Consider the following 15,612-nt stretch of genomic DNA (forward strand, 5'->3'; position numbering starts at 1 on the left):
AAATGTGAAGTGTTCATTAGATTGAGAGAGGTATAGACAGACAGCCAGTATCTTTTCCCCAGGGTTGAAATGTCTAATACCAGAGGGCATGCATTTAAGGTGAGGGGGGAGTGTGGAGCAAGTATGTGTATATGTGTGTATATATATACACACACACACACACACATACATACACACACACACACACACACAGTGGTGGGTGCCTGGAATGCGCTGTCTGGGGTGGTGGTAGAGGCAAATATGATAGGGGCGTTCAAGAAGCTCTTAGATAGGCACATGAATGTGAGGGCAATGGTTGGATATGGACATTGTGTAGGCAGAAGGGATTAATTTAGTTGGGTATTACTAATGTAATTGGTTCAGCACAACATTGTGGGCCAAAGGGCCTGTCCCTGTGCTGTACTGTTCTATGTGCTATGTAATTAGGGATGGCCAATAAATGCTGACTGAGCTGGTGACATCTACATGCTGTGAACAGACACATACAAATAGCTTCTGGAAAGTTCAGGTCATTAGGAAGCTACAGGATAATGAAGATTATACCCCGTTATAAACTTCAATAGTTGATTCTAGTACAAGTCTTTTATTTTTAAAATCGAGACCTAGCAATTTACTAATAACATTTTTACCAGACTTAACCAAATATTATAAACAGGTAGGACATAGTGGAAAATATTCATTGACAGTATAACCTGCGTCTCTCTGTCTGCTTGCCTGATAATTGAAATCTGTGACTCCAATGAACAATGAATACACAGCACCAAAACTGGTTCTCCCATTTATGGACTTGATCACTTGTGATTGATCATCATTAACATGAGCTCAATAGCAACAGTTCACATTTGACTTGATATATTGTATTTTTGAGACTTTGCATCTTTGCTGATGCTGATTTGCTTTTTTGTGCTTTTAAATAAATAAATGGTTACATACATGCTGAATTTTTTTTAAAAGAGTACTTGTAATAATAATGGAGAATAGTAATGACATCAGCAGGAAACTGACACGGAAGAATTACTGAGACAACAGTACTGAGAAAAGTCAGATTGTTTTTACAATCAGATTTCAATAAGTTTTACTGATGTTTCAGGAACATCAATGCAATTGCTATGGTAATTGTTCCAAGCAAGCAATACCTGATGTGCCCAAGTAGTGCAGGTAAAAGTGTATGACACTGAAAAAAAAATCAAAAAGATCGTCAGAAGGTTTATTAATTTCCCTTTAATTATAGATAATGCATCCCTGAGCAGAATTTATTTTTCCATAGATTGCTCACCCCATCGAAGCAAATTTTAGTACAGTTGTGTTAACAAGAGAAAAAGTGCTTGACAATTTGTAACTCTTACTTCTCCAGGTACACAGAAATTGCTCTTTGACCCACAACATAGTCACCTTTTCCTAACTTTGCACAGATTCAATTTTCATTATCTATTAAAAAAAACAAATTCATAGTCAATAGCTGTGTTCATGAAATTACGGCAGTTGGGAATGGAGAAGCTTACTTTCATCACATAGTCATTGATTAGCTGAATATCTGCAGCCCCGTACAACTTCAATTACACTGATTGTAATTCTATGAGCTTCAAACTTAATGATCGAATAGCACAATCCTGGCCTGTGTTTAAAGTTCTTTTCTGATAACAGACACAAAGTTCAGGGACCACTCCTCCTTTGAGATATCATTCAGGAGTATGAACCAAATGAATGCAATTACTTGTTATCAGACTAGTTCAGAAGCTGATCATGAAAACAAGTTAATTACATTCTGAAGAGAAAATATATGTATTGTAGTTGCTGAGAGTAAGGATTTCATCAGATAGTTGATCCCCTTCAATTCAAATTATTTAATTTTTTTTTAAAAACAGGATTTAATTCCAACTTTGTGATTTGCACGAATATCTTCAATTTTGTCATGTAGAAATTCATATTAAATTTAAGAGCAGAATGTGTCTGTCATTTTCCATTTCCACATCCTCTTCCCATAGAGTAGAGCTGAAATATATAAAGATAGGCTTGCTAGCCAGCTAGAAATTGTGCAAGAGCACAACTTTCCCCTTTTTGTGGAGGGACCTAAAGAGGCATTAAAGAACAACGTTCTACATAAATCATTAGCAGTGCATTGCTGCTCTAGAGTTTGCATGGTAACCACTTCTTTATGCAAGCACAACATAATTTACATCAAGAAATCAATTGCAACTGATATCACAATGGTTCTGTTCTCCATCTCAGAACTACAGTAACAGTAATAATTAAAACTGTGTTTTTGAAAACCATAATACAATCCAACAGGGACATAGTTTTAAGAGAGGGAAACTGTGTTTGACAGATCTGAGTGCGTAATGAGCTGGATAGATAAAGGGGAACTGGTAGATGAGGTGTACCTGGATGTTGAGAATGCATTTGATAAGGTACCAGTAAAGGTTACTGCACAAGACTCATTGCACTTGAATAAATATATTAGCACGGAAAGATGATTGATCAAATAGTGGAAAATAAGTCTGGATCAATGGATTATTTTCACATTGTAAACTGTAATTAGTGGGGTGGCAGAGGGATCTCCGTTGGGCTGTCAAATATTTATAACCTGTGTTTATGCTGTAGATGAAGGAGTTGGGTGTATTTTTCCAAACTTTGCTGATGATACAAGAATAGGTGAGAAAGAAAATTATGAGAAGAAATCAGAATCTGGAAAGAGATGTAGATAGGTTATACAAACAGTCAGAAATTTGGCAAATGATATATAATGTGGGGAAATACGAGGCTGTTCACTTGGCAGGAACAATAGAAATAACAAAATATTGATTAAGTGGAAGAGGACTAAAGGTTTCTGCTGGAGTGTAATCTGTCCATGAAACAGAGAAATAACATGCAGGTAGAGTTTGTAATTAAGGCAGCAAATGGAATGTAGGCTTTCATTACAAGGCCATGGAGGATAAAAGTAGGGAAGTCTTACTACAACTGAATAAGTTGTTTGAGACACCAAACCTGGAAGTACATGTATTTAAGGAGAGATATACTTACATTGCAGGCAGGTCAGAGAAGGTTCACCGAGTTGATTTTTAGCAATCTTAAAAGGTTGAGTAGTTTGGGCCTGTTATCATAGAATCAAAAAACTGCGGCATAGAAACAGGCTCTTTGGCCCACTTCATCCACGATGTCTAACCATGCTAATTTTCCCTCTTTAGGTCCATATCCTTCTACTCCTGTCCTATCCAAGTACCGGTCCAAATGCTTTTTAAGTATTGCAATGGCATCTATCTCCTCTAGCAGCATGTTCCAAATATTTGACACCATCTGTGTGGAAAAACTTACCCCTCAGATCTTCCTTAAATTTCTTCCCTCTCACCTTAAACCTGTGCCCTCCAGTTCTAGACTCCCCTGCCCTAGGAAAAAGACTGTCTATGCCCATCATAATTTTGTAAACTTCAATAAGGTCACCTTTCAGCTTCTCATATTCCAGTGAGAACAAACCCTGTCAGTCCAATCCCTCTTTATAACTACAGCTCTCCATTCCAGGTAACATCTTGATGAATCTCTTCTGCACTACTTCTAATGCTACCACATCCTTCCCGTAGTGTGGCAACCAGAACTGTACACAACACTCCAATTGCTGTCTAACCAATATTTCATACAACTGCAACATGATGTTCCAACTCTTATATTCAATGCCTCGGCCCATGAAGGCAAGCATACTTTTCACCATCCTATCCCACCTGTGTCACCATTTTCATGGAGCTATTGACTCTCAATGCAAGGTCTCCCTGCACATTAATGTTTCTAAGATCCCTGTCATTTACTCTTATGGTCCTAACAGAATACGACCTCCCAAGGGTTGAAATGTCTAATACCAGAGGGCATAGACTTAAGGTGAGAGGGACCTCCCAAAGTGCATGAGCTCTGGGTACCAGAATATCCTTTAGGCAGGTTGTCAAGAGACAGTGGGAGGAGGTAGCAATCAAGGTCTATAGGAGGAGTCAAAGGACAAGGTTCAGTTACTGCAAGAGGTTTGCTGGACTTACATGTAGGTTCAAAGTCACAAGTGTATGATCAAATCCCACCTCCTACCAACCACACCAAAAGTTGCACACAATACTCTGCACAATACAAGCCATTGCTCACCTACTAATGCTGTCTATCCCTTGGGGTTAAGGCCTAATATTTGAAGTCCTCATCACATCTTTATACACTTAGCACTGTTCCAAGCGTGACACCCAAAATCTCACAGCTTCCATACAATGTTAGTTATTCAACAATGTTAAGCATATCAAATGTATTGTTAGAAACTCACCATCACAGTTCCCACTCCCTTGCAGAAGATAATAAGCCTCTGGAGCTGGTCTTAAACATGGAATCTTTTGACTAATGAGTGAAGGTACTACTGACTGAGCCACAGCTGGCACAGTAACCTTCAATACCTCTGGTGAGATGTTTCTTGCCTTACTCTGCACTTTGCAGATCTGTTAACGTCTCTTCCACAAATCTCCTCCATGTCTCCTTGCTCCATGGATAAGGGAAACTTCTTTCAAGAGACTGTGGAGGTGGTTGCCTGATGAGAGCCCTTATTTCCCCTCTTCTGTCAGATGTCGCTGTTCTGAAGACCCTGTTCTCCCTTCTCTAACTTTGCACACCCAAAGGAAAAGCCCCCAAAGGTTTCATGAGCAACAAGCAATCTGCTGGAGGAAGGCAGCTGGTCAAGCAGCATCTTTCGACCACAGATGCTACTCAGTCTGCTGAGTTCCTCCAGCAGGTTGTTTCTTACTCCAGATTCCGGTATCTGCTGTTGTTCACGTCTTCAAAGGTTTCATGTCTGGTAGCAACAAAGTGAGCCAATGTTTAAGTGTTTCAGTCACAGAACTCCTTCAAGAGATTTCATTCAGCAATGTTGTCCAAACACAAATCACTAGAGTCAATCAACCTGCAGGTTATGTGTACTATTTAAATAAGGCAGGTGGCAGTTGTGGATATGGTGTTAGTGCTTCAAGCTGTTTTGCACTGCATTCCCTGTGCAAGTTGGATACGTATCAGCTGCATCACCAAGGTCTAATTTGACAGCAATGGTTCAAATCATTGTTGCACGGAATTGACACGAGTCCTCTAATCAGCCTACTTCCAGAGCCCATGTCCAATGTACACTGCACTAGTTTTCTCTAATCCTGCTGATTCAAACTAGAAGTATTCACATAAAATTCAAACTAAATTAGCACCCATGGTATTCAAACAATGGATGCTATGGAGACTATTCTTCTATTCTTATAGTCTTTTAATTGTAAATAAAAAGTTTAATGTAAAACTCAAAATAATGAATGTAGGCTAAGTTCCAGTGTGTAGTGAATCTAGGAAGTATAAAGGCAAGTACCTCAATATGGAATTTCTCCTCAAATGATCAGCTTCCTCAGAAAACATCTCACATTCTGCTCTCTCACAAGGAAACAATTGACCTCAGCACCCATGAATTAGGAAGAAGGAAGCTGTGCCCTGACTATTGATTGGTACCAGATAACTCTCGCTGAATATTGATGACTGCAAAAGCATAATGACAATCTTAAAATTAAATGATTGCCTAACCATCTCCAGATTCTGCTATTAAAAAGTATAGCCATTTAGAACCAGTGCTCATGCATATTGGCCTTCAACACATCATTTTTATATGCTATCAGTTGATAACCTCCAACAGCTTTTAATCTAAATAGCAGTCGTAAGGGAGTGCTGTACAGTCAGTGACGTTGTCTTTTCTTTGCTCATGCAAGTTGACATAAAAGCTGCTGCAGTACCTTTTGAAGAGTTTGATTTCTCCCAGTGACGTAACAATTTATTCCACAAGGTTTATTTCTGAAATATAATTTTAAAAAATTATCCCTCAAACAATACGCTGCCATCTTTGTGACTGTGCATTTTCACTGCCAGATTTTCTACAATGGTAAATACACATGAAAGTATTTAATGTTAATGCATTCTGTGATCTCCAAAACATCTTTAATTTATGATTTCTTAATAATTATGCTTTTCTATGCATCTTCGATTATCAAGTGGATTTTATGCAGGAATTGTGGGCATGGGTCAAAAGCTCCCATCAGTGCACCAGTGAAAACGAGAAATCTATTCCTTTACTTCAACCTTTTTTTAAAAAAAATAATTTTTCTCTTAAGACAGTGCAGCATGAAGTTCAGGTTCCAGAAATGCTGGCAATCCTAGGGATTTCTTGTTGAAATAGTAAGGAACCGACTGAGTTTAAATCTGTCCTTGCAACAAGCAATTTTTAGCTGCAGTTAGCAGTAACTAGAACTTTGAGATTTCTTTGTCTTCACATGAAGGGAAATGAGGCAAAATGTGTAAAAGACTAGTCTTTATCTGGACATATAACTGGGGTCCCAAAAATCTGTGCAACAAAATACTGCAAACTCACTTTCATACAAAAGCTCATGGAGCCATTTGTTCTGAAAAAGTTATTGTTTGACAAAATGAAATAAATCTCACCAGTTTTATTTTGGGAACAACCTCTGCTGATCATTTATTTTGCTGCTGGATTTATGCCAATTTATATGATTTCCTCCACAAGTTTCAGAAGGACCTTGATGGTGAAATACAAGGTGAAATTTTTTCTTCTTCATTCAACAAGGCTCATGTGTATTCATTTATAATAGTTTTCAAGCATTTGGCTCTGCTTCTGTGAACTAGTGTTACTGATATTGGTAGGAAGTTGGATCTGCACTTTTGCATTAGTCTTAAAATTTTAAGCTACATTTATTTCAGCCAAAGAATCTCTCCTTGTCCATGTACTCTTTTATTTTTCTTTTGAGATTTGGAATAAAATAAAATTTTGCAAGTTGGCTTTTCTGTTATTTCGTTAATTGGTCCAGTTAAAAATGTTTCCGCTTTTATTTCTAGTTAAAAACACCTTCATGACACAAAGATTCCTCATCTAGTCTGGCACCACCTCAAACCTAAAACTAAGTGTTTATGTAGATCAGTACTTAAACAATGACTGGAACTAGTTAAATATATGGGGAGAAAAATTTATTCTGCAAATTTATTCCATTCCTTATCTATTAATACTAATCACCCTCAGGATAACTGTATATGATGACAGGTAATTGGAAAATAAAGAGGAGCTTTAGGCAAATTGTTGTTCAGGTCACCTGGAAAAGTTGTGAAAATGTTAATCATGGGATAACTGACCCACTGATCAGGCTGGGAAAGTACAGATTGCCAAGATCCTTACACTAAAGATACTGTGCAATTGCAAGGACAATGAAAATTTAGTAAATGGATAATGTTGCAATTTTAAAGTGAAGGCACAACAAATCTGCAAAAAACATCAACAAACGAGTTTCCACTGTGGGAGAAATGGAAATGCAACCAAGTATAATTGTGGAAAATACAAAATCCATCTTGTGATTTTATACAGCAGACATCTCAACCATACCACCACCACTGTCTCTATACAATCCTCCAAATCCACTGGAAAGATAAACAAATCAATGTCAATATGCTCTACCTGATCAGTATTCCCAGAACTGAGGCTGTAATTACATTCAATCAGTTCCACATTGTTCCAGAGCCAACAAAGCATCTTCGACTTGAAGTGTCAGCTCTGTAAACTCTTTCTACAACTGCTGCCTGACCTGCTGAGTATTTTCAGCAGTTTTTATTTTTATTTCAGACGTCCCGCAGCTGCAGTTTTTTTGATTTTCATTCACATTTTTCCTATGACTCATGAGACAGACAGTCTATTCCTTGTTCTGGCACAGGAAGAGAGATTACCAGCAGGGCAGAGGAAAAGATTCAAGGATTTTCTTAAGGTCTCTTTAAAAAAATACAACAACCCCTCTGACTCTTGGGTTTCCTGGCTGCTCAAAGAGGAGAAGCAGCATTCAAGAGAACACCAAGACGCTAGAGTCCATATATCAGAAGCACAGTAAACAAAAGACAGACGCACCACCTTACAAAATATCCACCTCTTGCCCCATCTGAGGCAGCGTTTATGGGTCCGTATTGGCCTCATCAGTCACATCAAAATCCACAGAACTAGAGTGGAAGCAAGCCATTCTCAATCCTGAGAGACCATCATAGATGATAAGAAAATCCTTCTGTAACTCAGTTCAATTTGATAAAATATGACATCGTTCTTAGTTTTGCCTTGGTATGCAAAAATCAATCCAAAATGTCAAATTCCATAGAACCACATCTTAAATGGAACAAAGCTAGAATGCTAAGTATTCAAAACTGTAACAGTGAGATCACAAAATACTCTTGATGTCCATTATTAACTTTGATCACAAGTCCAATAAGTGGTTATAGACAGCTAAGGAGGATAAATCATTATTACATAAACTTATTGAAAATTGAATGGTTCATTTATTGGCAGATAAGGGATTTTTAAAGCAATTCATACTAGATTTTATCCAGATCACAGTACACAGACATAATAAAAAAAATGCAGTTACAGGTATGAATTAATACATTTGAAACAAGCTTTATATTTTAAGATGTAAATTTCCTGTTTTTGACTGAGTCCAGTAGCCACAAATTGATGTCAAAGAGGCCATGTATAAAAAATATTGAGGCAGATTGAACACAGCTGCCCTTGTGGATGGGGAATTCACTTTACAAATCAAAGTCAAATTCTATTCCAATTCCAAACATTTAATTTTGATCTGATGTGACAACGTATCTGTTTTTTTTCTTTACATGATGCGATTGACCAAAATATTTCAAATTGTATTCCCAATTTAACGTAAAAATTGCAGAAATAATAATAAAACTTCAAGCGTTGACAAACAATTTTGTATGCATTATGTAATGACAAGTTTGTTGTCCAGAAAGACATTGGAGTAGAAATATATTGGATATCTGAAGAATATTGAACAAAAACAATTTGTATTACAATGCACTTGTTCAATAAATTGCAAGAACCCAAGAAATACTTAGTTGTGGCTCTGTCTATAAATGTATGCTATTTCATTTAAATTCAGATATTCAATCTAGATTTTCAATTTCATCCAGATTAGAGGCATTTTAAAATTGCTGGCTCTACAACAATCAAAGCTTTCAAACATATTAACCACTTTATCAACATAAGCCTTTCAATGAGTTTTAACAAACACTACACAAATGTTACATACATAAATGCAATGTATAGTTTGTAAATTTTTGAATATTCTATCAAAATTCATTTTGAAATGGAGTACTGTTACCTAGATACAATTTAGTATTACACCCTTCATATTTAAGAAATAAAATCAAGCACAGCCAATAAAAACAAACTGACAAAAGATAAAGTTCCATGGAGGATATATCACAGCTATCCGGGATAGGCTCAGTATCTCCAGAAGGGAAGTTGACTAAAATAACCCATTAGGAATAAAAAAAAATACAAGGGAAAACATATTGTTTCTTGTCATATGGAGATGGGCCATATACAACCAAGGAAATAATCCGAATTAAGTGTTCCTAATAAAATTACTCAGCCATAGAGCAATACAGCATGGAAACAGGCCCTTTGGCCCAACTCGTCCATGCCGACCAAGTTGCCTTCCTGAGCTAGTCCCATTTGCCTGCATTTGGCCCACGTCCCTCTGAACCTTTCCTATCCATGTACCTGTCCAAATGTCCTTTAAACACTAATTGTACCCACCTCTACCACTTCTGGCAGCTCATTCTATATACCCACCACCTCTGTGTGGAAAAACTTACCCCTCAGGTGCCCTTTAAAATCTTTCTCTTCTCACCCTATGCCTTTGCCCTCTAATTTTAGACTCCCTTACATTGGGGAGAAAAAAATGACAATCCATTTCTTTATGCCCCTCATGATTTTATAGGCCACTATAAAGGTCACCCTTCAGACTGTCCTGAGGGGGACTGGTCCCCTCTCCAGTCCCTCCTCATAACTCAAGCCTTCCAGTCCCAGCAACATCCTAGTGAATTTTTTGTGCACCATCTCTAGCTTAATCACATCCTTCCTATCCAATTCCGTTACTTGTGGTGGGGTGGTGGGAGTTGGGGTAGTGGTGGTGAGAAATCAAGTGTTGATGCACTGTCCTTCCATTTTGCAGAAACTACACTCTCATGTCACTGTCATTTTCACCATCATACAGCCTCCTGGATTATTGCACATCAAAACAAGGAGCTAATATAAAACAAATGATTAGTTATTTTCCTTTGCAAAATCAAATTTAAGCATTGGCGACATTTAAATATCTGTCAATTTACTACTTTTGTTTAAAAAAAATCTTATTTCAACTGATCAGCTTATTCTCAGAGACCAACCAGTTACTTGTCAAAGCACTAGCCATGCTTCACAAAAGTAAACAAAAAACATTGAACCACTCAAACATTTTCACAGACGCAAATGCTGGTGCATAGTGCAACTCTCCAAAACAGTGTATGCTTTACAAGCAAGGGTGAGTGATACAATTGTCTTTCCCTACAACTGTGCAAGCTTTCTCAGTCTTTACACCTTTAATGTCATTTAGTGGTTAGCCAGCTTCATGACATGAATAATTAGCCTCTTGGTATAACCATTCTACATCAAGTTTGCAGGTTCAAAAGCAGTCCACTTATAAGCACTTTGTGATCACATTAATCCCCCACCAGTGTGACATTTATTAAAAGTTCACCTTCAAATCAGATTTAAATATCAATATTTATAAAATATCATAATGAGCAATTGTAAGCCAACTCTGAAATGATACCAATATCAACAAATCCATTTGTCCATTATATCCTTCATCTGCTAAAGTGGTAGATAAATTGTTTGAAGATTGTTGTTACTCTGTGGCCTGAATGAGTGAAAGTGTGTTTCTGGCAATGATGAGCTGATGCGATGCCAAGCTGCCAATGAATACAAACACCTAGTCCTTCCTTACCAATCCCACATGGAGAAAAGCTGCACCCAATAACCAGGTAAATCATGGATAAAATTAATTGTGGATTCCTGTATTAAACTTAATCACCAAGCAGGTAAATCATATACTTTATATGAACCAAGTTTAGAAATTTCCTCCTCCCTTGTTATCTGATCAAAAATGGCATCACTGGATATTTGTGCTGCTGACCTTGCCTCAATGGCAGCAAACTCCTTTCCAAAACATGAGCAAAAAAGAGTGCATCTCTTCCATGGAAACAGAAAAGTGCAACTTTGGAGGCATCATCTTTTGGATAATTTCTTAAATTGAAGCCACATCTGCTGTCTTGAGGTGGAAAAAAAAATCCATGGGTGTTATGAGATGTAGTGTTCTTCCAATGTTCTGAAGTTTCTCTTGGCCTACACATATTAATTTTAAAAAATCTGGCCATGTATCCTGATGCTCATGGGAACTTACTGTGATAAATTGGCTGCCACAATGCTCCACATTACAAGTAACTGCACTTGAAAAATTTCAATGAATCTCAACAGGCATTAAACTTCCTTCTTGGATGTTAGCTTCTGGGCCTTCTTCAATCTACAACCATTCACATGTGACATACAGCAGTCTTTGCTAACTAGAATATCAAATTTCTCTTTTTCTAGTGCTTTTGAGTATGCAATACCACCCAGTGTTTTTGAACCACATGGGAATATATGTTCTCTAGTGCAATTTTTTTTTTGCCTCCACTTGACATCAGCAGTTTTTTGATATTATATGCAAGGCACCATCACTAAACTCAAACTAATCCGTATATGCGCTCATTCAGGATTATCTGAATAACATTCCTCTTCCCAACCAGACGACAACTGAAGCAAGCTGTTATGGTTCTTCCAGCATACACCACCAGCTTGGAATCTTTTTGGATGCACAGCTAAGTAACACAAATCAGCAGCATCCCATAGCAGGTTTTAAAAATGGAGCTCAGAGTACAAACACCAAAATATCTGCAAGCATGCCAAATGTGGCTCATTTCCATACACATCATTCCAAATTTGGTTTGAATGACTTTTCCATAAAGCATGTCACTCCTATCACTGTAATTAAACAATCCATATTACATTATTGTTGTGAGATTTTTGGAGCCCACATTTCACCTGACAGCAGAGCAGTGGTGCCCAGCAACAGGACAATGGTTTCAACAAGTTTCTGAGGCATGAAGTTAAAACAGAATACGCTAGAAACTCTTAGCAAGTCAGCCAGCATCAACAGAGAGAAAAACAGTTAATGTTTCAGTTCACCAAGTTTTCAGTCCTCTAGAGGGGCAACAACCTGAAATATTAACTGCTGCAGCTGACCTGCTCAGTGTTGAAGGATCCAGCATCTACCACATTTTATTTTTAAATTCTTCAAGTGTTAGCAGAGCAAAATATTAATTACATAACACAAAATTTAGTGACTTACAGTCATCATCTAACATAGTGGTCCTGCTCGAAGAGATTAGCTCAACAAAACGTTTTCTTGATAAATTTGCACTGAACATTATATAGAACAGATATCACATTGCCACATTTTTGCCACTTTAATTTAAGGTACATAGTTAATTTAAAGCATGTATTTCATTATCGGCAGCACAGCAGTTTGTTTGCTGGTGTACAAAAGGTACATTTCAAAAAGTTAAAATGTTATCTCAGTTACTGGTAGGCACTATATTGGGGGAGATTAACACTTTCTCATTACATTATTAATCTATATGATATCAAGTTACTACCAATTGGATCATTCACCAGTGTTAACATGTGGTCTGGTGCCAGTGTATTAAAAGGAAGACTCGGGTTTTATTAAAAGTAAAACAACCCAGCAGCAAATATTGACCTTCAATCAAAAGGGAATAACATTACAAAGCAGTTCCTTCCCATCAAAGAATAAATTTAAAAAAAACACCCTGTTAATATTTCACATGAATAAAAGGTTTTGAAAGCAACACATTCCCAATATTAACAAAAAATGCAAGCAGTGAGAATCAGTATAAAGCTAAAATGACTTAGGGTCATTACCAGTTGTGCAACTTTCTACACAGGAGTTAACATAAAACAACACATGAAAATAGCAAATCCCCTTTGTGCTCGCCTGCATGATAATTCTTCAACAGGAGAAAGGTGAAAGTTCATTGCAATTTATCCAGTATTACAGGATAGTGTTTAATATCACAGTATTTAGTTTTCCACAGACTTCAGTTACTTATCAAGTCATTGACCTGAAGAAAATGGTCATATGCATATCTCAGGTGATAATTAAAATTCACAGGACATCCAGTGTGTTCTCCACATTTTTGGTTCTTCAGGATTTCCTTCATGCTGCAATACAATTGATTTCCAGTGGGTGTCTCACTGGGAACACAAGATATCAAAACCACAAAAGTGCAGACAGCCTGCACCCAATATTTCAGCTTCAGAAATTAATGAAATGCTACAGGTGGCAATCATATCAAAAAACAGTTTTTATAGCCAGTTTGCATCTTGCCGGTGTCTTTTTCTCTGGCCTTCAAGTGAGAAACCAGTTCTGTTAAACTGGTATGGATCAATTTACGAATTGGGCTACCGAACTGACTCATTCCACGGGGATTCCACACTCTCCATGCAGCAGTCACTATTGCTTCAGATTAATCTTTGTTTTACTGAGCAGAGACAGTGTAATACTGGGAGACAGGTTCTACCCTAGATCTATAGTTTTTACAAGTCTGGCAAGTAGATTCCAGTTATAGGACTTCTTCTCTTTGTTTCTTACTTTTTTGAACTATTTGGCCATTGTGGATTGATCCATTCTGGTTTTGCAGTAATTTCCCTTTCTCTCTGTCTGGCCAGGTGAAGATAGCTTCATCACTGTCAAGTTCAGATTCCGAAACCATTAAGCTGGTGTTCTGTGCTGGAGCTTTCAGCCTGCCAACTACAATGAGACATTTATCAGCAATGTTGTAACGTAAGTGGTGGGGAAGGGAGTAGGGCTGTGGGGAAATTAGCCATTCTTGATTGGAATTTTTTACTCCTGAAATTGATAAAAGTTTGATAATACCACTTACTTGGTGAGAATATAATTTTACAAATTCAAGTAGCAGAGTTGAATTTAAACTGCAGCCGGCATATTCAAATCACCGCTGCAGATTCTTATTCATCTGTAACTCTATTCTCCAAAATAATGCATTTTGGTGATTAAACTGAACTTGGGTAAGTAATCAGCAGGAATCACTTTAGCAAATTTAAAGATATCAAATCTTTAATACTCAAAGTGACAATAAATATAGAAAAATCACTGCCAGGTTTTTGAGCAGGATTTTGGGTCCTTGGCCCAAAGAGCCATCAATAAAGATGTTTAATAAGCTATTACACTAATTCCAAAGTGGTCATCATTTAAACTAGTTATACAAGAACTAATTTGCAAAATCAATTGCAATGTGGACAACAGAAATAAATGCCTTGTATAGGTCTATGCTCATGCTTGTACATTTATGACATGACAAAAAATGTGTTACTGTCCATGATATATTACATTTATTGATATTCTAGCCACAGTACACAGCAAGTTCAATCACATAAAGTACTTAGATTGTTATGAGACAGTGCCTGAAAAAAAAGCAATCATAAGTGAATCATAAACAATCCTTACATCAGTGGTGGGCAAGTTATTGAAACCAGATTCTGAGAGAAAGGATTTATTTGTATTTGGAAAGGCAAGGACTGATTAGGGATTGTCAGCATTGCTTTGTGTGTGAAAAATCATGTCTCATGAATTCAGGATTTTTTTTTATGAAGAGGTAACCAAGAGAATTGATGAGGACAAGGCAGTGGACATTGTCTACGTAGACTTTAGCAACGCCTTTGACGAGCCAGTTAGAACACATAGGATTCAGGATAAACTAGCCAATTGGATACAAAATTGGCTTGGTGGAAGGAGGCAGAGGGTTGTTTTTCAGATTGGAGGTCTGTGACCAGTGGTGTGCTGCAGGGATCAGTGCCGAGACCTCTGTAATTTATTACATATTAATGATTTGAATGAGATTAGTAAGTTTATGGATGACAAAAAAAATTGGTGGAATAGTGGACAGTGAAAAGGGATGTCTAAGGTTACAACAGGATCTAGATCTACCGGGAAAGGGAATGGCAGATGGAACTTAAATAAGTATGAAGTGATGCATTTTGGGAAGTTAAAGCAGGGCAGGACGCACACAGTGAATAGCAGGACTTTGGGGTGTGTTGTTGAACAGAGAGGCCTTGGGGCACAAATACATAATTCCCTTAAAGTTGCAAAACAAGTCGACAGGGCGATGATGGTGGCATATGGCATGCTTGCCTTCATTGGCCAAGGCACTGAGTACGAGAGTTGGGATGTCATATTGTACAAAACATAGGTTAGGCTGCAATTGGAGTATTGTGTGTAGTTCTGGGGTGCCACACTGCAGGAAAAACGTGATTAAGCTAGAGAGGGTGCAGAAAAGATTCACAAGGACATTGTCCATATTGGGGGGCTTGAGTTATAAGGGGTGATTGGATAGGCTGGATCTGTTTTCCCTGGAGCAAAGGAGGCCAAGAGTTGAAATGATAAATGTATGTAAAATTATGAGAGGCATAGATAGGGTAGATATTTGTTTCCCATGGTAGGTGTCTAACACTAGAGGGCATAGGTTTAAGGTGAGAGGGAGGAGGTTTAAACAGGATCTGAGGAGTAAATTTTTCACACAAAGAATGATTGGTATCTGGAATGAGCTACAAGA

The 15,612-nt window shown here is 37.6% G+C and overlaps 1 protein-coding gene across 5 annotated transcripts in view; it reads right to left on the reverse strand.

Moving 5' to 3' along the window:
- Positions 1-8,350: 8,350 nt before the first annotated feature.
- Positions 8,351-15,612, reverse strand: part of LOC127581648 (dyslexia-associated protein KIAA0319-like protein) — a 78,601-nt gene continuing 71,339 nt past the window's right edge. For all 5 annotated transcript variants that reach the window (XM_052036216.1, XM_052036212.1, XM_052036214.1 and 2 more), the window contains exon 21: positions 8,351-13,790. In XM_052036216.1, the coding sequence (XP_051892176.1) occupies positions 13,603-13,790 (188 nt within the window). In that variant the 3' untranslated portion in view covers positions 8,351-13,602. The remainder of the gene's footprint in view (positions 13,791-15,612) is intronic.

This window comes from Pristis pectinata, chromosome 22 (assembly GCF_009764475.1).
Source record: "Pristis pectinata isolate sPriPec2 chromosome 22, sPriPec2.1.pri, whole genome shotgun sequence".
Lineage (NCBI taxonomy): Eukaryota > Metazoa > Chordata > Chondrichthyes > Rhinopristiformes > Pristidae > Pristis > Pristis pectinata.